Source organism: Macaca mulatta, chromosome 14 (genome assembly GCF_049350105.2).
Source record: "Macaca mulatta isolate MMU2019108-1 chromosome 14, T2T-MMU8v2.0, whole genome shotgun sequence".
NCBI classification, from domain to species: domain Eukaryota; kingdom Metazoa; phylum Chordata; class Mammalia; order Primates; family Cercopithecidae; genus Macaca; species Macaca mulatta.
Genome location: NC_133419.1, coordinates 102334056 through 102361329, shown reverse-complemented (window position 1 = coordinate 102361329; position 27274 = coordinate 102334056). Strand labels below are relative to the sequence as shown.

The 27274-nt window shown below is 37.5% G+C and overlaps 1 protein-coding gene and 1 long non-coding RNA gene across 3 annotated transcripts in view; one reads left to right on the top strand and one right to left on the bottom strand.

Annotated features, from left to right (window-relative positions):
* Positions 1–25383, top strand: part of TRPC6 (transient receptor potential cation channel subfamily C member 6) — a 134253-nt gene extending 108870 nt beyond the window's left edge. The window contains exons 7-14 of one of the 2 annotated variants that reach the window (XM_077964912.1): positions 149–413; positions 1629–1824; positions 2568–2771; positions 3780–3848; positions 4767–4841; positions 21830–21913; positions 23185–23260; positions 23806–25383. In XM_077964912.1, coding sequence (XP_077821038.1) covers positions 149–413; positions 1629–1824; positions 2568–2771; positions 3780–3848; positions 4767–4841; positions 21830–21913; positions 23185–23260; positions 23806–23957 — 1121 coding nt within the window. In that variant the 3' untranslated portion in view covers positions 23958–25383. The remainder of the gene's footprint in view (positions 1–148; positions 414–1628; positions 1825–2567; positions 2772–3779; positions 3849–4766; positions 4842–21829; positions 21914–23184; positions 23261–23805) is intronic. The other variant, XM_015115535.3, reaches the window with a different exon arrangement.
* The window catches only part of LOC144334598 (uncharacterized), a 229985-nt gene that overhangs the window by 7459 nt on the left and 195252 nt on the right, over positions 1–27274 (bottom strand). The window contains exons 3-4 of the long non-coding RNA XR_013404560.1: positions 25934–26223; positions 15030–15214 (exon numbers count right to left, since the gene is read on the bottom strand). This is a non-coding gene — a long non-coding RNA (uncharacterized LOC144334598). The remainder of the gene's footprint in view (positions 1–15029; positions 15215–25933; positions 26224–27274) is intronic.

Below are 27274 nucleotides of genomic sequence, written 5' to 3'. Positions count from 1 at the left end.
GCAGATACTTAAGAAGCCCTTTAAGATAGGAGACTTCCATTCAAAAACTGGATTCTAACGTAACTATATTTCTTTTGCAGAAAAAGAAGTTACCTAAATAAACAATTTGAAGAAACTCACACAACCCTTTATCTTTGCTTTTTCCTAGCCAGGATCAAGTGGGACCCCTCTGATCCTCAAATAATATCTGAAGGTCTTTATGCAATTGCTGTAGTTTTAAGTTTCTCTAGGATAGCTTATATTTTGCCAGCAAATGAAAGCTTTGGACCTCTGCAGATATCACTTGGAAGAACAGTCAAAGACATCTTCAAGTTCATGGTCATATTCATTATGGTGTTTGTGGCCTTTATGATTGGAATGTTCAACCTCTACTCCTACTACATTGGTGCAAAACAAAATGAAGCCTTCACAACGTATGTGATCTCAGATGTTCTGATGATAGTTACTGCAAATTAAATAAATATTAGTTTAACAGTGTTTATGTAAGTCCATGGGATAAATAATGTTTTGGTAAAGATTTCATCTCTAGTTCCTCTTTTGCAAAATGAGGGGATTTTAAAAATGAGTTAGAGGGACTCTAAAATGTAGGAACCTTTCTAATATTAAATAATAACTAACATTTTTAGAGCCAGGTAAATACCTTGCATGCCTCCCTTTATTATCTCTATTTCACCAAGAGGAAACTGAAATTCGCAAAAATTAAGTAATTTGCTGAATATTCCATAGCTGTATGTGGAACAGCCAGGGTGTAACCCTTGCTTGCTGACTCTAGGATCTGTTGCTCTGAACTCCCTTACCCTCCTGCTTACAGGGGACTCCTGGGGACACTAACTATGAAAACAGCTGCTTTCCTAATTGAATTGCTCAGATCTTATTACTGAGTAGATCTGACTTATCAATAGTGACAAGAGTTTTGACTTATGTTCACCATGGACACTTTTTTTTTTTTAATAAAGAGTGTTTGGAATAGATTATTTAAATATTAGGTCTGCAGTGTTACAATGAGAAGCAACAACTGAAACATAAGCCTACTGTTTTCCATATTTCTCTGAAATACAGTTTGTCAGGGAAATGTAACCACCTAAGTTAAGCAAATTGCCTTAGCTTTGGTCAATAATTAGACCTACAGCATTGAAATTCCTACCTAAGACATGTCAGTGATTTTGGTAACATTGTCTGTTTATATTGTTGTATTTTCCATTAAGATGTATATGATTATTATCTATTTATTGGGTATGAGTAGAAGTATAGATCAGCAGGAAAACTAAAAGGATTCTAACAAATTATGTTATTTTTAAGTAGTACATTTAACAATTCCATTGCCAAAGCTATGGATTATTTAAGTGTTCATATCTGTGGTTAGAAATTATGTTAATAGCATTTATTGAGTGCTTTTTATGTGTTTATTGAGTTATGATTATGTACTTCATATGCACAATATTACCCCATCCTTGCAGCAATCCTATTGTAACCATTTTACAGAAAAGAAAAGTGAGCTTCCGAGAAGTGAAGATTTTTTTTTAAATAAATAGTAATTTGCAAAGACACTAAATCAACTCACTTTTATTATGGTAATATTGTTATTTACTTATACACTTTATTTCTTTTCTTCTTTTATTTTTCCCCAGAGTTGAAGAGAGTTTTAAGACACTGTTCTGGGCTATATTTGGACTTTCTGAAGTGAAATCAGTGGTCATCAACTATAACCACAAATTCATTGAAAACATTGGTTACGTTCTTTATGGAGTCTATAATGTTACAATGGTCATTGTTTTGCTAAATATGTTAATTGCCATGATCAACAGTTCATTCCAGGAAATTGAGGTATAATCTTCAATACATTTTTATCATTTGTGCCTACATGTTTTAATTATTCCAAGGACTAACTCAGCAATGAGGATGAAAGTATGAATTGCTCTTCCCCCTTTGTTCATTCCCTGTTTTATACACTCGTTTGACCAGTAAACTGGAAAATTTTAACTCTTTGCTTCTACATGCAACATCAATAAGGTGTCATGGGGCAGTAAGGCATAAGAAGCAGAAATGCTGATTTGATATCGATTTAATAAAAAAACTTTAGAAATACTATATCAGCATGAATTTATATTTTATTCAAAAAATTACTACTTATGAATACTATTATTCTCCAAGTCTTTTTTGAGTGATTTTCAAAATTGACCTTTTCTCAAGTTGAGATTAATAGTGTAAATTTTTATTCCAGAAATCTTTCTCTGTGTCCCAAATAAATGAGTGGTATATTGTGGGATAAAAGAATAATTTTTCATAGCGTTTTTCAGAACGTAGGAAAATACATTTATATCTATCAGGTATTTATAAACACATGGGAACTTGGAGATTCACAGTCTTGTACAACTGTCAAAATTTTAGACAAATTTAAGAAAGAGTGTGTGAATAGAATGTTAACGTTTTGAAAAAATCTTGGAATGATCATTGGGGTCTGGGAGTGTTTATAGGCATTGTCCTCCATCTAGCCACACAATGGTAAAAGCATCCCAGTAATTCTGTTTATGCATTTCCTTGCTGACCTGTCATGTGTATTTGTATAGGATGACGCCGACGTGGAGTGGAAATTTGCAAGAGCCAAACTCTGGTTCTCCTACTTTGAGGAGGGGAGAACACTTCCCGTACCTTTCAATCTGGTGCCAAGTCCAAAGTCCCTGTTTTATCTCTTACTGAAGCTTAAAAAATGGATTTCTGAGCTGTTCCAGGGTCATAAAAAAGGTTTCCAGGAAGATGCAGAGATGAACAAGGTAACTTAGCTTGATAATGTATAATTGTATTCTTTAATGCTGAGACTACTGTAACCATTGTGCCACATCCCTTTTTTTTTTTTTTTTTTAACTATTATTATACTTTATGTTCTAGGGTACATGTGCACAACGTGCAGGTTTGTTACATGTGCCATATCCCTTTAAAGAGAATCGGTTCCTGATGACTTGTCCATTCATTCCCACATGCAGTCACTTCACACAGCACAGTCCTTTGGCTTGTGTCTGTTCAACATGAGCACACTGGACATTTCCTACTTAAAAGAATGTAAGAAAAATTCATGAAATATAACTAAAATAATATGTTATCTGGAGCGAGTACTGAAAGAAGAGCTATTCTGGGCTGCTTTTTTGCTGTTGTGGCTACATGTCCCTCACTTCTCCTTCAATTTATAGAGCCGGGTAAATCAGCAGCAGCTCGTTATGACTGGGGGGCAGCTTGATTAACTCTTAGATAACTTCTATGTTGAAAAGTTCAGAAATCAGTTGCTCACATGTAATTTAGGGGACCAGACTTGGCAATAAGTAGTTCAAGAAAGAAAGAGCTAAGGATATTGATTGCATCGCCTTGTGGGATTATTGTTTTCAATCTTTAAAAAGAATAAAAAGATTTAGTGCTTAGATGAGGCAGTAGGGCGATCACAGCATGTTCAGATATGTTTAGAGAACATGTGGAATTTTGTCTAACTGGAGGTGGAAGGTGAGGGGTTATGCTGTGCAAAGATCTCTGCTGAGCACAGACCACTATACTCAGAAGGAACACTGAGATACCAGGTGCCTCCAGAGGAGGAAGACCAGAATGGGACACATAGGGATACGGTGTCATATGAGGGAGAACTGAAGGAGCTGGCTGTTTCTTCTGAAAAAGGAAGATTGAAATTGACTAAAAATATCTTTGTAATTTCCATCTTTAGGAAGTATACTTGTTTTTCAAAAATGGGAAGAAAAGCAACGAGCAAAAAATTTAAATAGTTAATTTTTTTTTTTCAGACGGAGTCTTGCTCTGTCATGGTTCACGCCATTCTCCTGCCTCAGCCTCCCCAGCAGCTGGGACTACAGGTGCCTGCCACCACACCTGGTTAATTTTTTGTATTTTTTAGTAGAGACGGGGTTTCACCGTATTAGCCAGGATGGTCTCTTATCTCTTGACCTCATGATCCGCCCGCCTCAGCCTCCCAAAGTGCTGGGATTACAGGCGTGAGCCACTGTGCCCGGCCTCAAATAGTTAAATTTTAATTCGATATAAGAACAAACTTTTAACAAGAAAATCTGCCCAACAGAAGGGTGGGCTGCCTTTCAAAGTAGTGAGCTTCCCACCATTGTAAGCAGTCAATAAATTCCAGATGGCTGACAGTGGGAATTTATTGAAGATCTTTCCTTTTTACACTGCGTGGGCAATTGGACCAAATGATTATAAGTTTCCTTGCAATAAGATTCTATCATTAAATAAAAGGAAAATGTTGTAATTCCTGCACTGTTTACCATTTACTATTTAGGGTTCTCAAGTATGTAACACATTCTCTGAGTTCTAGTTTCCTCAACTGTAATATGTGAAAAAAATTATATCTACATCCTGAAGATCAACTCAAATAAGTATATAAAAGTACTTTGAGAATTTTAAAGCTTTCTTTAAATGTAGTTATGATTAATTTGTATAGTAATTTTTGGGAAAAATACCATCTATGACATTCTTCCAGAAGTATAACTTGTAGAATTCAGTGGATTGAGTGGCAAAAATTTCCTTTCCTTTTTTTTATGTAATTAAATGAGTGGTTTACAGGTCTGGTTAGAACTGCAACCTGAGGGAATTCAAAGTCCAAAGGAAATGTCCAAGCACTTGCAAAGGGAAGAACCCCGTATGAATATGTTTCTCTCATTAAAACTTGTGGGGAATTAGACGAAATGGCTTTTAAAATACAGAATGAAGAGTGAAATTGGTTATGCAGTTATACTCATTTTACTATCTATCTTTAAAAGATAAATGAAGAAAAGAAACTTGGAATTTTAGGAAGTCATGAAGACCTTTCAAAATTATCACTTGACAAAAAACAGGTAAGCTCATATTTGAAAATATGAAGTCATGCACATGATCGGGCTCATCTTTTCAAAGAAAGGGACAGATGTTCAGAAGCAATTTTAGGAAGTAGAGAGCAGACACATTAAATAATTCAACTACTTTAACAGTTCTCAATTCTGTTATTGAGAGGTAGAAATAAGCTATATTTCATAAGCAAAAAAGAATAGCATGTATATTTAAGACATATACTAAGCAAATACTTACATATACTTATGGTGATGGAATATAAGATTAGTGATATACAGAAGGGAATATTAAGAGATGAATCTGTCAGGAACCTGATGGAGGTTATGATTAACTTCACTCTTTGCAGCTCAGGTAAAGAGCAGGCATAGTCCCCAGTGCCTCCCAATTTGTCAATAATCAAGAAGTGATGGAAAAAGGCACTGTGGGACCTTAATGGCTATTGTGGTTGACACTGTGTATAATGAACAATGTGCGCTAGAGATCTATCAGCTCCATAACTGAGAGTAGCAAAATCCTCAACGATGAGGACATGTTTCCTTTTTTGTGGCATGTACATAGTAGGGGTACAATAAATGCTTGTTGCTAAAAGGAAATGATAAAGGAATGAATCAGGAAAAGGGCAATATATCAGGTAGGACCTGCATTCAATTACGCACAGTAATATAAAATCCACATCATGGTGGTTTAAACAAGACACGTGTTTGTTCCCCGCCTCATTTAACTCTCCAGATTTAGGCAGTATGGGGCTGTTACCAGGCATGAGTTTCTGTGATTCTTCTGGATTTTTGTCATAGTCAGATGCAAGAGGACAGCTTTACCTTTAGCTATTATACCTACTTTTCAGGCATGTAGGAGTAAGGGCAATGGAAAAGTAGGGGATGCTAGCTAAATCTGCCACCACCTTCAGAAGAATCTCCCAACAATTTCTGTTGTTATAGCTCATTGACCAGAACTGTGATACATGGCCATCCCATGGAATACAAATGACAAGGAGGGAGACCATTTTTTTTCTGTTTTTTAAGCTGGTTATGTTACCTCCCCCAACAACACAGGAATCCTGTTAAGGCCTATCTGATATCCAACCTCCCAGCTTCCTTTCTAACCATCCCTTCCACTAGCATGTCAACCATTACCCGGTACATATCAGAAAACAGGAGAGCTTTAGGTAAGGGGAACCCTAAGCCATTAGCCCTAGTAAGATTGGGAAGAACTTCCAAAGAACAATATCACAGGTGAGAAGGGCTTCAATGGGAGGTAACATGTGGGTGAGAGACCTGTGCATGAATTCTGCGAGCCCTGCCACAGTCTGGGGCTCGGTCACAGCAATGGGGCTGCATGAGCTGAGAGCAAGACAGCAAGAAGGCAAGTGGAAATTGTCCCTGGTCATCCAAGAGAGTCAGCAGATTAGGGTCATTGCAAATTGGCACATTCTTGCTGTTCAGCCAAGTTTTGTTTGGGTTGCCTATCCAGGTGAATCTAGATTGCGTTTAAAAATGATGCCAATAAAGGAAATTTAAGAAATGGAAAATAAGGAATGTAACAGAGCTACAAAGTCATTTCACTCTAGAAAGGATAGTTTAGTGGTTAGGAGGCTAGTGTATGGGGGTCAACAAATCATAGCCCTCAGACCACATTTAGTCTTTAGCCTGTTTTCAGACTGAGAGTTAGAGATTTTTTTAAAATTACATTTCTAAATAGTTGTGAAAAAAATAAGGATATGTGAGAGAGACCATATATGGCCCACAAATCCTAAAATATTTATTATCTGGCTCTTTACAGAAGAAGCCTACCACCCCTGTTCTCATGATGATGGTTATGATGAAGAGAATACATAGGAAACACAGAATTAAGTTCAAATATTTTGTGAGCAATTTCTATGATTCTAACGCATGCCTGTGTGTATTCTACTTAGAATGTTGTCTCATTAAGACTCTACTTGTTCACAGGTTGTAGGCAGTAATCACACCAACACCCAAATGTTCTTTTGAATATTAAATTACTTAATACTGTAAAGTTCTGACAACAGGGCCTGGCACATAGTGGGTATGTAATAGCTACTTATTATTTTTATTGCTATTACTAGAGAGCAGGAACAGTAAGTATACCACATAATTTGGTAGTGATATTAATCCAGTGAGGACAGAGAAATAATACTAAGCCTAAAAGCCCTATAAAAAGAATGCAAAAAAATGAAATAAATGAAGCAGTGAGTGGAAGAAACAAAAACAGGATTTCTGGCAAGATGGCTGAATAGGAACAGCTGTGGTCTGCAGCGCCCAGGGAGATCGACGCTGAAGGCAGGTGATTTCTGCATTTCTAACTGAGGTACCCAGTTCATCTCATAGGGGCTGGTTGGACAGTGGGTGCAGCCCACAGAAGGTGAGCCAAAGAAGGGTGGGGCACCACCTCACCTGGGCAGCACAATGGTTTGGGGAATTTTCTCCCCTTCCCAAGGGAAGCCATGAGGGACTGAGCCTGAGGAACCATGCACTCCGGCCCAGATACTGCGCTTTTCCCATGGTCTTCACAACCTGCAGACCAGGAGATTCCCTCTGGTGCCTACCCCACCAGGGCCCTGGGTTTCAAGCACGAAACTGGGCGGCTGCTTGGGCAGACACTGAACTAACTGCAGGAGTTTGTTTGTTTGTTTGTTTTCCATACCCCAGTGGTGCCTGGAATGCCAGTGAGACAGAACCATTCACTCCCCTGGAAAGGGGGCTGATGCCAGGGAGACAAGTGGTCTGGCTCGGCGGGTCCCACCCCCATGGAGTACAGCAAACTAAGAACCACTGGCTTGAAATTATCATTGCCAGCACAGCAGCAGTCTGAGATCGACCTGGGATACTCAAGTTTGGTAGTGGCAGGGGCATCCGCCATTGCTGAGGCTTGAGTAGGCAGTTTGGCCAGGAAGTTCAAACTAGGCAGAGCCCACTGCAGCTCAGCAAGGCCACCGTGGCCAGACTGCCAGATTTCTCCTCTCTGGGCAGGGCATCTCTGAAAGAAAGGCAGCAGCCCCAGTCAGGGACTTATAGATAAAACCCTCGTGTCCCTGGGACAGAGCACCTGGGGGAAGGGGCGGCTGTGGGCACAGCTTCAGCAGACATAAACATCCCTGCCTGGCGGCTCTGAAGAGAGCAGCGGATCTCCCAGCACAGTGTTTGAGCTCTGCTAAGGATCAGACTGCCTCCTCAAGTGGGTCCCTGACCCCCATGTATCCTGGAAGGTGCCCCTCTGGAACAAAGCTTCCAGAGGAAAGAACAGGCAGCAATCTTTGCTGTTCTGCAGCCTCTGCTGGTGATACCCAGGCAAACACGGTCTGGAGTGGACCTCCAGCAAACTCCAGCAGACCTGCAGCAGAGGGGCCTATTAGAAGGAAAACTAACAAACCAAAGACCAAAGGTAGATAAATCCACAAAGATGGTGAGAAACCAGTGCAAAAAGGCTGAAAATTCCTAAAACCAGAATGCCTCTTCGCCTCCAAAGGATCACAACTCCTCGGCACCAAGGGAACAAAACTGGACGGAGAATAAGTTTGACAAACTGACAGAAGTAGGCTTCAGAAGGTGGGTAATAACAAACTTCTCTGAGCTAAAAGAACATATTCTAACCCAGTGCAAAAAAGCTAAGAACCTTGAAAAAAGGTTAGAGAAATTGAATAACCAGTTTAAAGAAGAACATGAATGACCTGACGGAGCTGAAAAACACAGCACAAAAACTTTGTGAAGCATACACAAGTATCAATAGCCAAATTGAACAAGCAGAAGAAAGGATATCAGAGATCGAAGATCAACTTAATGAAATAAGATTAGAGAAAAAAGAATGAAAAGGAATGAACAAAGCCTCCAAGAAATATGGGACTATGTGGAAAGACCAAGCCTACGTTAGATTAGTGTACCTGAAAGTGAAGAGGGAGAATGGAACCAAATAGGAAAACACTCTTCAGGATATTATCCAGGAAAACTTCCCCAATCCAGTAAGTCAGGCCAACATTCAAATTCAGGAAATACAGAGAACAGCACAAAGATATTCCTTGTGAAGAGCAACCCCAAGACACATAACTGTCAAATTCACCAAGGTTGAAATGAAGCAAAAAATGTTAAGGACAGCCAGAGAGAAAGGTCAGGGTACCCACAAAGGGAAGCCCATCAGACTAAGAGCAGATCTCTCTGCAGAAACCCTACAAGCCAGAAGAGAGTGGGGGCCAATATTCAACATTCTTTTTTTTTTTTTTTTTTTTTTTTGAGACGGAGTCTCGCTCTGTCACCCAGGCTGGAGTGCAGTGGCCAGATCTCAGCTCACTGCAAGCTCTGTCTCCTGGGTTCACGCCATTCTCCTGCCTCAGCCTCCCGAGTAGCTGGGACTACAGGCGCCCACCACCTCGCCCGGCTAGTTTTTTGTATTTTTTAGTAGAGACGGGGTTTCACCGTGTTAGCCAGGATGGTCTCGATCTCCTGACCTCGTGATCCGCCCATCTCGGCCTCCCAGAGTGCTGGGATTACAGGCTTGAGCCACTGCGCCCGGCCTCAACATTCTTAATGAAAAGAATTTTCAACCCAGAATTTCACATCCCAACTAAGCTTCACAAATGAAAGAGAAATAAAATCCTTTACAGACAAGCAAATGCTAAGAGATGTTGTCACCACCAGGCCTGCCTTACAAGAGCTCCTTAAGGAAGCACTAAATATGGAAAGGGACAGCTGATACCAGCCACGCAAAAACATGCCAAATTGTAAAGACCATCAACACCATGAAGAAACTACATCAACTAATGGGCACAGTAACCAGCTAGTAAAATGACAGGATCAAGTTCACGTATAACAATATTAACCTTAAGTGTAAACAGGATAAATGCCCCAATTAAAAGACATAGACTGACATATTGGCTGAAGAGTCAAGACCCATCTCACATGCAGAGACACACATATGCTTAAAATAAAGGTATGGAGGAATATTTACCAAGCAAAAACAAAACAAAACAAAACAAAAAACAAAAACATACACAAAAAAACCAGAGTTATAATCCTAATCTCTGATAAAACAGACTTTAAATTAACGAAGAACAAAAGACAATGAAGGGCACTACATAATGGTAAAGGGATCAATGCAACAAGAAGAGCTAACTATCCTAAATATATATGCACCCAATACAGGAGCACCCAGATTCATAAAGAAAGTTCTTAGAGACCTACAAAGAGACTTCGACTCCCATAAAATAATAGTGAGAGACTCTAACACCCCACTCTCAATATTTGACAGATGAACAAGACAGAAAATTAACAAGGATATTCAGGACTTGAACCCAGCTCTGGACCAAGCAGACCTAATAGACATCTACAGAACTGTCCACCCCAAATCAACAGAATATACCTTCTTCTCAGCACCACATCACACTTATTCTAAAATTGACCACATAATTGGAAGTAAAACACTCCTCAGCAAATGGAAAAGAACAGAAGTCATAACAACCGCACAACTACATGGAAACTGAACAACCTGCTCCTGAATGACTACTGGGTAAGAAATGAAATGAAGGCAGAAATAAAGATGCTCTTTGAAACCAATGAGAACAAAGACACAACATACCAGAATCTATGAGACACATTTCAAACAGTGTTTAGAGGGAAATTTATAGCGCTAAATGTCCACAAGAGAATGCAGGAATGATCTAAAATTGACATCCTACATCAAAAATTAGAAGAACTAGAGAAGCAAGAGAAAACAACTAAGATCAGAGCAGAACTGAAGGAGATAGAGATGTTTAAAAATGCTTCAAAAAAATCAATGAATCCAGGAGCTGGTTTTTTGAAATTATCAACAAAATAGATAGACTACCAGCCAGACTAATACAGAAGAAAAGAGAGAAGAATCAAATAGATATAATAAAAAAATGATATAGGGGATATCACCACTGATCTCACAGAAATACAAACTATCATCAGAGAATACTATAAACACCTCTACGCAAATAAAACAGAAAATCTAGAAGAAATAGATAAGTTATGGACACATACACCCTCCCAAGACTAAACCAGGAAGAAGTGGAATCCCTGAATAGACCAATAACAAGTTCTAGAATTGAGACAGTAATTAATAGCCTACCAACTAAAAAAAAGTCCAGGACCAGATGGATTCATAGCCAAATTCTACTAGAGGTACAAAGAGGAGCTGGTACCATTCCTTCTGAAACTATTCCAAACAATAGAAAAAGAAGGAATGCTCCCTAACTCATTTTATGAGGTCAGCATCATCCTGTTACTAAAAACTGGCAGAGACACAACAGAAAAAGAAAATTTCAGGCCAATATCCCTGATGAACATTGATGTGAAAATCTTCATTAAAATGCTGGCAAACCGAATCCAGCAGCACATCAGAAAGCTTATCTACCATGATCAAGTCGGCTTCAACCCTGAGATGCAAGGCTGGTTCAACATACCCAAATCAATAAATGTAATCCATCACATAAACAGAACCAATGACAAAAACCACATGATTATCTCAATAGATGCAGAAAAGGTCTTTGACAAAATTCAAATTCAATAGTGCTTCATGCTAAAAACTCTCAATTAACTAGGTATCGATGAGATGTATCTCAAAATAATAAGAGCTATTTATGACAAACCCACAGCTAATATCATACTGAATGGGCAAAAACTGGAAGCATTTCCTTTGAAAATCAGCACAAGACAAGGATGCCCTCTCTCACCATTCCTACTTAACACAGTATTGGAAGTTTTGGCCAGGGCAATCAGGCAGGAGAAAGAAATAAAGGGTATTCAATTAGGAAAGGAGGAAGTCAAATTATCTCTGTTTGCAGATGATATGATTGTGTATTTAGAAAACCCCATCGTCTCAGCCCAAAATCTCCTTAAGCAGATAAGCAACTTCAGCAAAGTCTCAGGATACAAAATCAATGTGCAAAAATCACAAGCATTCCTATACACCCATAACAGACAGAGAGCCAAATCATGAGTGAACTCCCATTCACAGTTGCTTCAAAGAGAATAAAATACCTAGGAATCCAACTTACAAGGGATGTGAAAGACCTCTTCAAGGACAACTACAAACCACTGATCAACGAAATAAGACAGGACATAAACACATGGAAAATCATTCCATGCTTATGGATCGGAAGAATCAATATCATGAAAATGGCCATACTGCCCCAAGTACTTTACAAATTCAATGCTATCCCCATCAAGCTACCACTGACTTTCTTGACAAAATTGGAAAAAACTACTTTTTTTTTTTTTTTTTTGGTAAGAGCAGATTTTAATCAGTAATAAACTGTTGCAATAGGGAATAAGACGCTTTTGAACTGAATTCAACTTCTATGTGCACAGAGGGAATTGGGTACTTCTAAGGTAAGAGGGCATTGGAAGCAGGATCTGTGGAGGCCTTAGCAGAGCCAGGGAAGTAGACATTTACAAAAATCAAGAACAGGGTATGAGTCCTAGTGAAACCCATCTGAACTGGGCCTATGTGAAATTAGGCTACTACCCTCCACAGAGGGCAGGAGATTGGGGCCCTTTCTCTAGATGTCGATGGAACAAAATAGCAAATTCTTCTAGCAGCCTTGAGATTTCTGAGGCAGGAACTTACAGAAGTTGCAGTCGTCATCCTAGGGATGCAGTACTGAGCTGTTAGAAAATTGTTCATGCTTTTTAATGGGAGAGAGGGAGCTAAATTATTTGTACGAACAGCCTACAGTTGCCACAGGTCAAGGTTGAGGCCTAGTGGAGAAGAAGGCTGAGAGGAACCAGCCTCAGGTCTAGTCAGAGAGTCTCTGTAACTGTATTTTGTCTTTTTATTTCAGAAGAGAAGTCTCATGTGTTAGAAACGCAGCATATGGCTATCCACACGGCTGTGAATTGGCATTTTTCTCATCTATAGAGATATAAACTTTATGAATATTTATTGGACATTGAGTGTTTTTTAACTGTTGTATTGTTTGTTACTGTTTTTACTAAATGTCTTCACATCCAGAATGAGGGTAAATATTTTCAACACATAAAAACTGTAATCTAGATCACACATAGAGAACACACTTATATGATCTAAAATGTTGTATTGTAAAAAAGGAAACCTGGCCAGGCGCGGTGGCTCATGCCTATGATCCCAGCACTTTGGGAGGCTGAGGTGGGTGGATTGCTGTAGGTCGGGACTTCAAGACCAGCCTGGCTAACATGGTGAAACCCCGTCTCTACTAAAAATATAAAAATTAGCTGGATGTGGTTGCGTGCACCTGTAATCCCAGCTACTCGGGAGGCTGAGGCAGGAGAATCGCTTGAACCTGAGAGGTGGAGGTTGCAGCAAGCCGAGATGCACTCCAGCCTGGGCAACAGAGCAAGACTCTGTCTCAAAGGAAAAAGAAAAAAAAAGAAAAAAAGAAAACCCAACAGAAAAACATGTGCAAAGGAAAAAACTACTTTAAACATCAAATGGAACCAAAAGAGTCCACATAACCAAGATAATCCTAAGTAAAAAGAACAAAGCTGGAGGCATCACACTATCTGACTTCAAACTATACTACAAGGCTACAGTAACCAAAACAGCATGGTACTGGTACCAAAACAGAGAGATAGACCAATGGAACAGAACAGAGGCCTCAGAAATAACACCACACATCTACAACCATCTGATCTTTGATAAACCTGACAAAAACAAGCAATGGGGAAAGGATTGCCTATTTAATAAATGGTGTTGGGAAAACTGGCTAGCCATATGCAGAAAACTGAAACTGGACCCCTTCTTTACACCTTATACAAAAATCAACTCAAGATGGATTAAAGACTTAAATGTAAGACCTAAAACCATAAAATTTCTAGAAGAAAACCTAGGCAATACCATTCAGGAAAATATGCATGGGCAAAGACTTCAAAAGCAATGGCAACAAAAGCCAAAATAGACAAATGGGATCTAATTAAACTAAAGATCTTCTGCACAGCAAAAGAAACTACCATCAGAGTGAACAAGCAACCTACGGAATGGGAGAAAATTTTAGCAATCTGTCCATCTGACAAAGGACTGATATCCAGAATCTACAAAGAACTTAAACAAATTTACAACAAAAAAACAACCCCATCAAAGTCGGCGAATGTCTCAAAAGAAGACATTTATGCAGCCAACAAACATATGAAAAATGCTCATCATCACTGGTCATTAGAGAAATGCAAATCAAAACCACAGTGAGATACCATCTCATGCCAATTAGAATGGTGATCATTAAAAAGTCAGGAAACAACAGATGCTGGAGAGGATGTGGAGAAACAGGAACACGCTTCACACTCTTGGGGGGAATGTAAAATAGTTCAACCATTGTGGAAGACAGTGTGGCAATTCCTCAAGTATCTCAAACCAGACATAACATTTGACACAGCAATCCCATTACTGTGTATCTACCCAAAGGATTATAAATCATTCTACTATAAAGACTCATGCACACGTATGTTTATTGCGGCCATATTCACAATAGTAAAGACTTGGAACCAACCCAAATGTCCATCAATGATAGACTGGCTAAAGAAAATGTGGCACATTTACACCATGGAATACTGTGCAGCCATAAAAAAGGATTAGTTCATGTCCTTTGCAGGCACATGGATTAAGCTGGATCAGCAAACTAACACAAGAACAGAAAACCAAACACTGCATGTTCTCACTCATAAGTGGGAGTTGAACAATGAGAACACATGGACATAGGGAAGAGAACATCACACACTGGGGCCTGTCAGGGGGTAGGGGACTAGAGGAGGAATAGCATTAGGATAAATACCTAATGTAGATGTTGGGTTGATGGGTGCAGCAAACCACCATGGCACATGTATATCTATTTAACAAACCTGCACCTTCTGCACATGTACTGCAGAACTTAAAGTATAAAAAAAAAGGAAACAAAAACAATAATGGAGAATTGTAATATCAGAATGCATTTGAATGTCAGTAGACATTATTTGCAAAATGGCAACAAAATTAGCATTTGTCAGGTATGTTTGGCAGCAACACACACTTACATAGTACACACACACAGGGTCATGTTGGTTTCCCACCACTTTCCAGCAATGGATGTAGATACACTTTATGGTCTTCACAGGCCTGAGTTTCCTCACTTGTCATTACTACAGCCTTGAAGGGTCATTAAATTAATGAAATAACATACCTAGTAAGGAACATGGTAGGAAGTATATTTTACTACTCACATGCCCGTTTCTTCCTCCCATTCCTCTTCCTTGGTGAAATCATATAGGTCATGGTGTGTTAACCAATCCCCCAGACCAGGAAGAGGCAAACGAACTGATGAAGGTGTGGGTTCTCGAAGATAGAGCCCATGTCTTAGTTTAACTCTGATCCTTAATACTTCTTTAGTTTTGGTACCTGCAAGTGTCTGTGGAAAGAAAGAATGCATGAATGTACAGAGGGAAAGGTATATGGACAGAAAGATGAAGGGAAAAAGTTACTGAAAGAATATGAAATAGCTTATCTCCAAAACGTGTTCAACTCAAAACATTTTATTTTTTTTTTCATTTTATTTTTTGAGACAGGATCTCCATCACCCAAAGTGCTGGGATTACAGGCATCAGTCACCGTGCCTGGCCCAAACAATTTTATAATTTGCTAGGACATTTTAGTAAATTATTTTGTGTGAATTAAATTATCTGCACATATCACATAAGAAAACTGGAGTAAGGTGAAATGATTTAATTTCTCGAAGCCTTCCCTAGTTAGTGGATATATTCAGAAAAGAATTCAGTTATTCCTGGTGACATATTGTTTGGTCTCAATCATTTGTAACATGTGTACCAAGCATTATATAATCAAGTCTATCTTACAAGTTTAACTTCACTGTATGTATTTTAAATATTGAAATGCTTAAATATTTAAGCATTTCATGGCACCCCTTAATGGCATTAAGGGGTGTCATTTCAGCTAGTCATATTATTTAGTCTTTCTTATGAGAGTTGTGTTATAATTGACAATGTGGCCCATTATGTTTTCTTACCGATAAGAGGTTATGGATTATTAATCTCAAGAATAACAGTATCCCTCTCTAAAACCTAAATATTCATAGCAATCCTTGGAGTTGGCATATACAGGCAACTGACTTCTTTTTTATATTTATTTTCATTGTTATAAAATATATATAGCATAAAATTTACCATTTTAACCATTTTTAAGCGTATGGTTCAGGCGCATTAAGTACATTCACAATGCAGACAACTAATTCTTAATTGAATATTCCAAGGAGATGGTTCTGGCTCTTTTCCACCTACCTCCCATTTATGAGCTATAAAATGTGTGATATGACAAAATTGTTTTACAATTTTGCAAAGGGCATTTCAATTAAATATCACACACGCACACGCAGTCCACTCTCCATGTCCATATGTTCTGCATTCGCAGATTCAACCAACTATGGGTCAAAAATATTAAAAACATCAAAAATAATATGATCATAAGAATAATAATTTTAAAAACAGTACAGTATAACAATATTTGTATTATAGTTACATAACATTATATTGGGCATTGTAAGTACTAGAGATGATTTAAGGTATACCAGTGGCTATGAATAAGTTATATGCAAATAGTACACCATTTTTTATAAGGGGTCTGGGTGTCAGTGGATTTTGGTGTGCTCAGAAGGGTCTTGGAACAAATCCCCCGTGGATACCAAGGGGTACATGTACTGACTTTATATAATATGCAATTGACTGCATATAACATATATTATGGATCAATATGAATATATAAAATTCAGCTTGTTTGATCAATATTTTATATTCACTACTTTTCCTTCCTTATCAAAACTGCACTTTGGAAATTGATATAATAAGAGTACTGAACCAAGTACTCAGAAGATTGAGATCTTATAATAAGTGTACATCTCTGCCCCTTCAGCAATTCATTTAACTTCTCTGAACCTTAGTTTCCTCATCTATAAAACAGAAATAATCAAGTTGTACAACCCATCACACAAGCATATTGGAAAGATTATATTGGTACTTTGACAATCACAGACACTATGCAAATGTAATATACTCGTATTATAAAGAAATGGCTCTTTTTGTTATTTGGTTGTAAAAAACTCAATAAATTTTTTGCAAAGATAGGTCAGTGTAATTGGATCTTATATTTTTATGATCTTATATTTTTATCTTATATTTTATTATGAGTAAGAAAATACTCATCCTGAAAGCGTGAAGGATGTATAAGTCACTGGACAGATAAGAGAAAAATTCAAATAGATTCAAAATGCCTTTTCTTTATGATAGAAACTATGGTATCTATCAAATGAAATAATTTTATTTTCCCTGTAGCTTCTCTAAAAATGTGGAAAATTAAAATTTATTTTAATCATCAGCAAAATATATATGATATATTGTAAACGAGTTACAGTTTTCAATAACACATATTTTAATCATAGCTTAAAACCAATTGTAGAAGAAATACTAACCCTGTGATGTCCGACCTCAATTGTAAAGTTTGGAATAAAACGTTGATTCCACTGTCCATTTAAGAATCTAGAGAGCCTTTTGTGTAATTGTGTATTGTGGTAGCCATGGAGATGTGCCGCTCCCCCGTGGGCTGACTGACTTTCCCAGACAATCTTCTTACCTCTCTCCCTTTCACAGGTGAGCAGAGCCTCACAGTGGAGAGGCTTTCTCTGCCTTCTCCCGCTCCCACATATTATACCACAGTGGTTAATATATAATATACCATATGTATAATCCTGGGTACATCTCATACTTCCAACTCAGTCTTGGCATTTGATTCTTGAAGGCTTAAATCAACAAAAGTATCTCTTTTCCCTTGCCATATGAGCCTGTGGTGAGCAAAACTTGAGATACATTTCACATGGTTTGGTTTTACTACATACATTACACTGTATTCCTGAGAAAAAATTTTAAGGCAATCATTTATATTTCAAATAATTTTTGCCCATTGCTAATGAGATGGTTTGGCCCTAGTGTATACATACTAAGAAAAACTCTCATGGTTCATTCTTTCCTACCCAACTCATATGGCTTATGCTTAATCTTATTTTCATAACATCTATATCTAAGATGGTAAGTGAATTTCTGATTCACTCAAGTCTTCTCTCTCTGACCTCTTGAATTTTAAAGTATTTAGTTAGCTGCACAAACACTGCTCCAGGTGCACCACAGATATAAGTAGGATGAACCATATATAAAAATACATTTTGAAACAAGGTAAGCAGACCTATTCATTATCTCTGACTGTATCCTTTAACTCTAAAGGTCACTGACTTTGGTGGTTGCTAGCATTAGCTTTTCATATAATAAGCAGACCTATTCGTTATCTTCAATCATATCCTTTAATTCTAAAGGTCATTGAGTGTGGTGGTTGCTAGCATTAGCTTTTCAGATATACAGTCTGAAAGGATAGCATAAATTAAAAGTTGATCTCTTCCATAGTCTATTACGTGTGTAAACCTGAAAATGCCAGATAACTTCTTGAATAACTGCCCTGTTCCAACTTCTGAACAGATCACATTCCAGTTGTCGTCTTAGGGTAGGTGTTTAAACCATGTAGGGTAGAGCTTAGGAGATTTTAATGCTCATCTGAATGTGGGAATCACTGTTCATTCCCTGAAGGACTTAGTCATGGACTTGGGCACATCAGTAAAAAGTAATATTTGGCAAAATATCTCTAGGATGAATTAACTACAGACAGTCCCAGACTTACCATAGTTCAACTTAATGATTTTTCAACTTTATGATGGTGTGAAAGCAATATGTGTTCAGTAGAAACTGTACTTCAAAGTTTGACTGTTGATTCAAATTTTGTGTAATAACTTTAATATAAAATAGGTGTTGTGCTAGATGCTTTTGTCCAACTGTAAGCTAAGGAAAGTGCTCTGAGTATGGTTAAGGTCAGCTAGGCTAAGTTATGATTTTCAGTAGTTAGGTGTATTCAGTGCATTTTCACCTTACTTACAATGGATTTATCAGGACATAACCCCATCATAAGTAAAGGGGTATGTGTAGATTAAAGTTAACCATGAAATAGACCTAAAGCCACATAGTAGATATTTATCTTTCTTCAAAATAATAGCTATTGACAGTTATAGAATGTCCAGTGTATTTCAAGCTATATATTCTCTATACCTCATCTCTTTAATTGTAATAGCTCTGGGAGGTGGGTAATACTATTTTCCCTGTTCTATATCTGAGGATCCTAAGGATATAGAGGTGAAATGATTTGCCTACAGTCCCATTTCAAACAAGTGACAGAGCCTGAAGTTGAAACAACATCCACTTGATTCAGAGCAGTATGTTTATAAGCCCTGTATAACACAGCTTCATTTCATATCTACATTCACTGCTGACTGAATATATTGTCCATACCTTTTCAGTTCATTGCTCTGTTCCTGGCTGCAGGACATTTAATGCTTGTGGGAAATAGGTGACTCCATGAACTCTTCCTATATCCAGCAATATAAGAAACTTTAAAGACTTAAGATTACTTGTTCTTTTTAATGAATTAGAAACAAATTATTAGTGTCGCTCACTCTAATCCTACAATGAACCTACAAGATGAGAAATGTTAATATCAAACTAATTATTAGGAAATGAAAAAGAAAATGAATAAAGAATGCATAAAATGTGGTAGAAGGTATTAACAAAGGGGGCAGGCAATGGTTCATTCAGAATTGGAGAGAGTATTTATTTGCATATTAGGAACAAAACGTGCATCCAGTCCTTCCTGCTTATAGTCAACAAGCTTCCCACTTCCAACCTCTGTGGCAGTATACATGTTGGCACCATCTATAAATACCCAAATCCTTAAGCTTTAAATACTATTCAATTTTCAAATTGAATTTTCTTTTATGTATAAAAGTGTTGCAGACTTGGATTTCCAGACATTAAATAATTGTCTATTAGGATTTTCTGCCACCAAGTGGTAATAATACTTCCTTGCACCATTGGATAGGTTTACTCTTCTCTGTATCATTCCGTTTTTTAAGAAACATTTACTGAATTTCTATGATGTATTAGAAACTGACTAGAATTTTTTTCTGAAAATAAAATATGTTATATATGCATCCAAAACTTGGTATTTCATACTTAGAAAAAAAACTAGTCACATAAAAATGCTCCATGTGAATTTATAGATATTTAGTTTCATACCATTTAACTGTGCCATGGGTGATTGTGCCCTCCACCCCAATCTAGTGCATTTGATAATACCTGCAGATATTTTTGGTTGTCACAATGGGGTGTGGTGGGAGCTGTGATTGGCATCTAATCCGTAGATGAGAGGCCAGGGATGCTGCTAAGCATTCCATAATGCACAGGAGACCACCCACACTGAAGAATTATCTAGCCAAAAATGTCAATGATGAGTTGATGAATAGATAGTAAATAAATCAGAGACATGATGGTTATGAGCCTGTCCTCACCTGCACACTTTATCATAATGGGCTTAATGGGAGCTTCACACTGGTCCTCACCTTTTATGATATTCTTAAGGCATAAATCATAGTTTCAAACCAGGGTTCCCATTATATTATTTAAAATGTTATGTGGAAGTTTTTATGCATTTCACAAATTTATAAATTGGTGGGGCTTGAATGATAGAAGCTAGCTAGACCACTTCCTTCATTGTCAGACAAGGTGATAGAACATTGAAGCATCTTGCCTACTGTTCCATGGCTAGCTTGTGGCAAAGCCGGATGGCATTTATCTTTCAGGTTCCCATCAAGTGCTCTTTTTGAGAACCTAAACTGCCTCTCTTTGGTTAATTTGATGAATTATATAATTCATCAGAGTGATTTTAAAATTCAGTATAAGTAAAAATATATGGACACAGACATTTTTAGAGTGAAGGAAAAAGGAAATAGATACATGAAAAATGATGCTATCTAAATTATTTTCAAATTTATATATTGTTTATTATTAATCTTATCAATCTTGTCATATTTTTCATAATTGAGCTATTACCATAACTCAGCTACACCATAATTGCTTATGTTCATTTATACACAGAGCCTAGCACAGCAGCTTACATTCTGAGGACCCTCGATATATACTTGTTCAATAGATGAATGTCTGAGTAGCTGTTTTAATTCAGTATGTGGCTATTTAAGGTATCAAAGCAAAGCACTGAAGTTAATGCAAGGATTTTAATTCAGTCTCACTGAGCTTTACTTACAACAACATAGATATTACCAGGAAATATGAATCACTGTGTATCTTTGAAGACAATCTCGAGGTGTCTCTTCCCCTAGGAAACAGTTGTGTATCATAAACATGCAAATTTAGAGCTGCTTGTTTTGCTTCAGTTCTTCTACCTATTTCTTTGTAAAACCAGTGGTTTTTTTTTCCTTTAGAAAATGCATTAAAGAGGTTTTAAATCATCCTCTTAGCATGTTAATATGATATGCTACCACCTTTATTGCAGATTGCTTTAATTTTTTGTTATTTGCCTATTTGGGTAAATGTATTTTAATTTGAAAAGTGCTGCCCAAATGGGATAGTATTCAGTATCTAAAATTCAAACATTAATTAGAGCTTTTTTCGCAACTGAATTCTGTTCCACCACAGTCTTACCCTGGTGTTTCTGCAGGATCCACATCAGACCCTGCTGCAGGTGTGGATGTCTTAGTTAATCAGGTGACACTGTTGATCCCTCATCAATGGACTTCTGAGGTCACCACCATTATTTCCTCAATTTGTTTGGCTCTTTGACTACCATGGATGTCTCTGTGAGAAGGCTGAAGCGTGATTCTCATGACAGCGTGATTGGCAGCCACAAAGTCTAAGAGACTCCTCAGACAACCTCTAATAGCCATTAACCTAACACACCTAAAATGTCACTGATTTGTCTTGGAAGACAGAATATTAAGCACAATAAATGGCACTATACATACAGATAATTTGTGTGTATGAGACTCTTAGTTCATTAGATAACTAATTTCATATTATTATTTGAAAGAAAATTTAGGAATCCATTTCTAAATCTTTTCAAATTACAGGTTGGGTACAATAAGCAACCAAGTGTAAGGAGCTCAGAAGATTTCCGTTTCAATAGTTTCAATAATCCTCCAAGACAGTATCAGGTAAGCATGGATTTTTTTAAAGGAACAAGACTAGTTATTTGCAATATTTAGATTCTTGAACTATGTGATTCTTTAAAGTATTAGGATATTTTTCTCAATATCAAATAATGCATTAATTCAACAAATATTTATTAATTACCAGTACCAGGCATTTTGTAAGTGATAGAGATATATAAGTTAAAAAAATAAAGTCTTGGAATCACAGATCTGAGAGTCTCCGTGTTCACTGAAAAAGGCAAACTTTACAAAAAACCTAAGAGAGTAAAATTCATTTCAGATTCCACCAGTGAGAAACAAAGACTGCTTGTTTTTGGTGAAAATTCTGCCAGCTGATTATATGTCTAGATGTGCATAATTTTACATATATTTTATTATAAAATGCATATATATAATACTATATGAGTTAATTGTACTTATATAATGAGTAATCATTTTTAGCTTGTGATTTTCTCTCCACAAAATATATATTCCTATTAATTTCAGTGAATTATCATATTCCCTTATACAAATATATAATTTACTAAAAATAATTCCTTATTGATGGACATTTAAAGTTTCATTTTTGTCTGTTATATAACTAGTTCTATGAACATACTTGTTAATGTACTAAACCATATCTTTAGAATAGCTTCTTGAAGGTAGAGTTTTACTATCTATCATTTAACCTTGGCTTAGGTGTAAAATTTTGTTTAGTTCTAAAACCATCCGGACTTTCTGAGCACCCACTAAGACGCCTTCTTTTTATGAAAATTATATAGTAAAAGCAATGTTTGTATGATAGAAGCCCAGGTACTTGAAAAATGTATTACATTGAAACTAGCCATTCCCAAATTAATAGAAAGTTTAAAATAAAAAGTGGTTCCATTTTTTGGTGGGTCAGACGTGGGGCTCCAATGAGTAGACCTTAGCTTAATCCCCCATTTCCATGAGCGGTAGTGTATATCTTTTACCTACCCTACTGAAAGACTGTCTTGCTCCAATACTTTTCAAATCAAATACAGACAATGGACATAAAGGCTTACATACTTGCTCTAAACATTCTTTTCTAAGAACTCACTTTTGAGTCATTAGCCCAGGTGACGTGAAGGCTGTTTTAAAAAGGAAAGCAAAATGTGGCGATCGCATGCATCCCGCCTGAATCATCTTAGTCTTTGACAGCCATCACTTCCAAAGGGCTCACTACAGGGACGAGGACTCTGAAACTTGTTCCAAATGAGAGATTTATCATGAATCTGAAGCTGACATAGATTTCTCCTTTCTCTGTCTTCTAGAAAATAATGAAAAGGCTCATTAAAAGATATGTACTGCAGGCCCAGATAGATAAGGAGAGTGACGAAGTGAACGAAGGTGAGTTGAACGCAGAAGCAAATCAGCCCCTGAATGTGAGTCAGGATGGCAGCCTAATGCAGAGTGGCAGGAAAGCTGCAGAGATGGGCATGGGGAGAGTGAACTTCAAGGAAGCGGCAAAGTAGAACAGGATCTCACCAGCCACCATTCTGTTAAAGGTGGGGAATAGGCTATTTCTCCACAGGCGGGGACAGGTACCCCTGGCTAGATAAAAAGCTCTCATTCTTATGGTGGACTTGGAGGGAGGAGGAAGTGGGTGGGAAAGGCAAGGAAGGGGCTGCTGCCTCAACCCCTGAATGATTCACCACCGTTTCGTTTTAACCTACTTGAGGGCTTTTGTTATCATTCTTCTATAATCTCTTCATTCACCAAAACACTGAGCTTAGAAAACAAAAACTTGGTTCATTAGGAAGTTATTTCCTTTCAAAGAATTCAAAATAAAATTGTGTGTGAAACTAGAGCTGATTTCCTCCTGTCCCACAGTCACTAGTGGGTCACTGCAGTGAGTATTTATAGTTGACTTCTTATCACTCTTGCTTTCAAAGGGGAACTGAAGGAAATTAAGCAGGACATCTCAAGTCTCCGCTATGAACTCCTTGAAGAAAAATCCCAGAATACAGAAGACCTAGCAGAACTTATTAGAGAACTTGGAGAGAAATTATCCATGGAACCAAATCAAGAGGAAACCAATAGATAATGTGAAGACTTCCTTAGAAATTCATATTTATTTGTCCACTTGAAGCCATATTATTTTCTGATTTATTTTCTTAAGTGCCAATGTGCCCACCTTTTAAACAAGAAGAAGTTAAAGGATACCTTGGGCCATCCTATCTTCTGGAACCCTAGTATCTAATTTTTTTGGTGATTAAACTCCACTGTTCAGGGTAAAGGCTGTAGATTATGATGAAAATTATGTCCAGTTGTTTGGTGCTTGTTTTATAAACTGCTTTCTTGGATATAACTGTTGTGATGATGTCATTGCCATGTAGTGTCTGCCTGAAAATGGGTCCCAGCAGACAGGGGCTGACCTACGTTATTCCCCATGCAGTTTTTCCTCTGAAGGTTATTTCAGGTTTCTTTTTCCCTGCTCTGTGGATCCCCTGCTGGGGTCTCCCAGCTCTGAAATTTTGGAGAGAGTCGTCCATGGGCCTTTAGAATGCTTTAGTCCTTTCTTTAGAATGCTGTTTAACCACCATTTACCCTACTTACCCCTCAAAGCACATGACTGATACTGTTCATACAAAATGGGCTTATATCTATGTAAAATTTCCTGATTCATCTATTTGAAAACATTACACTTAACAATGAAAAAAGTTTTTCCTCCACTGAACCCTGGAAACATGATCCAGTTGTGTGTGTGTGTGTGTGTGTGTGTACACACACACACACACATAAATATGTGTGTATACATATAAATGTGTACACACATACATAAAGTAATTGCCCTATTTATTTTGTGGCTAATGTGGGCACACGAAAGCTCTTTATGTTATAAATTTTTATTGTGACTAAAAAATTACTGTCTAAATAAGTATGTTTTATTGGAGAAAAATCAAAACCCCAAACATTGTGGTTATTTGGTTCCATTATAGCACAATTTTGTGCCATTTCTGGGGGCATTTACAGATGAATTCCCACACTTAGCCATTGAATGTAAAGGGGAAAAATAAAGTGGGAATTTGTAAATACTTATCTGTTATTTTCAATATGTTCTATCCTACCCAAATATATAAAACAGGAATTTGCATTCATGTGCATTTATCAAGAGGTGGTGGTTGTTATTTACTGATCATGTGAAGTGGTGTCTTAAACAACTAAAAGAGATGAAGGTTCGTATGTTTACTCAGAGACCATTGGCATTCAGAGGATGATGGACATCAACTGGAAATGCTACTACCAATTCAATAACAGGAGATTTCAAATGCAGATCTTTAACTTCATCTTAAAGATGAAATGGTCGCAGAAAATCTGTTTTAGCTCCGACTTTGGCTTAATTTAAATCAAAGAATAGTTATGTAAGCAGATCAGAAAATACAGCTGAAAATTTATATCCAGTGATTTTGTATTTGTGGATGTTACTTATGGAAAAGTTACTTGGTGATACATAAAGATCAATTTTTAAATATTTTGTGACAATATTTGAATCAGTAGTTGTAAAAAGTCAACCTCATACTAAATGCACTACCAGCAAATTAAAATAGTCTAACATCCACAAAAAGTGTGTGTTGTGCCATGCAAGAGATGGACCTTCATCCCAAGGATGCTCTATGACAGCACATGGGCTTGACTCCAGAAGACTCAAGAAAAGATATTCAGATTCCTCAGTGTCTTCTAAGTTGGATTGACTTGACAAGATATAAGTTTTGGGAAACTCAACAGGCATGACTGTGGGTTCCTCAGCAAAAGGCACTACCCTCCTGGTGGCTCCTATGGTTCAAATTAATGTCCTAAAGTCAGATTTTCATCAAAGGGCAACTTAATTGACATATCTTCAAATTTCATCTTCCAACTTAGAATAATTGGCATTTCTTCTAAGTTGGAAGATGAAAAAGGAAATTAAACGTATTTTAAGAAATCTTTTAAAATTCTGACAAGAGCTTAATTACAGGCACATTGCCAAAAGGTGGTCATAAGCCTGGGAAAAGTCTCAAGACCACTGGTTTTAAATCCTACCTTCACGTCGCAGTCGTCTTCATCTTTGAAACTAAGATGATAAGTTGAAACGTTTTTATCCCAGTTGCTCTCTCCATCCTATTTCTCCCCTCCGAGTGGATGCTTTCTGGAGGCTCATGCACCCATGAGGAGGATGAAGCAGTGCTGCTTTTCTCTGTGACCACACAGCTGCTCCCCATGCCCACTCTTCACCGTCTCACCACAGATTCACCACCAACGAATAGAACAAAGTCCTCGTTTTTGTCCATCAATGCCTGGGTTTCCTCTCTGCTGCTCTTATTACTCTGAAACTGAGAAATAGCACAAACTCAGTATGATTTTATGAGGCATATCAAAGAAATTAACAGAAACTGCTGTCTGCTTAAAACTACCAGGGATTGAAAGGAGAAGAAAATGAACTCAAGGTACTTGCAACCAAATGGGGTAATGGGCCTTGATACAAGTATGAGAAATGTTAAATATTTTCTATGAATTATCAAATGTAATCTAACTTAATGCTTACAATGACTGTATGAGGTAAATGCTATCACATTTCTCATTTTGGAAAGGAGACAACTGAGGGAGTTAGAGGCTAGGTAACTTACACATGGAGTGTCAAAGCCAGAAATGAACACTATGCCTGCCTCGCATTCATTGTAGGTCTTGATGAGCCCTATGGAAGAGCGGTCGTCTCATTGTGTAGCTTATATTTAAGTTTCTAGGTGAGGAAGAATACGTGGTACCTGAACACCCTAGCTTCTGTTATATGTCCAGTCTAGGGAAAAATGAGCATTAGGCAAAGAAGGCTGTGGGTTAAGAGAGGATTTGGTTTCAAAAGGATTGTAGATATAGGGGAGGAGAAATATCTCTCACTCATCCTATGTTCATGACTGAGGCCTCTATAACCAAAGACACGTTAACCAAAGAAAAGCGTACAAATTTATTTACTGTGTTTTATGTGACACGAGAGCCTTCAGAAATGAGGACTCAAAGAAACCCTTAAACTTATGTATTTTTATGTTAAGTTTGACGAAGAGTAGAATTGGACGGGGGGGTATTATGTAATGGTACTGAAGTGGTGGGAACTTAGCAAGGCCTGTTCAAATTCTTCTCTTATTCTTTGTTTCTATAACAAGAGTCTTTTATTCTTTTAATCATTTATGATCTATGTATAACATTCTCTTTAGGGGTCTGGGTAAAGTTGAGTATCTTTGAAAAACCACTGATGTGATTAAGTATGTGATTAAATAGAGGGTACAGAAATCTATTTACAGTCAATAAGCCAATAAGGCCTGGGGCTTTGAGAGATGTGAAGCCTGTGTGTGTGTGTGTGTGTGTGTGTGTGTGTGTGTCTTATCTGTG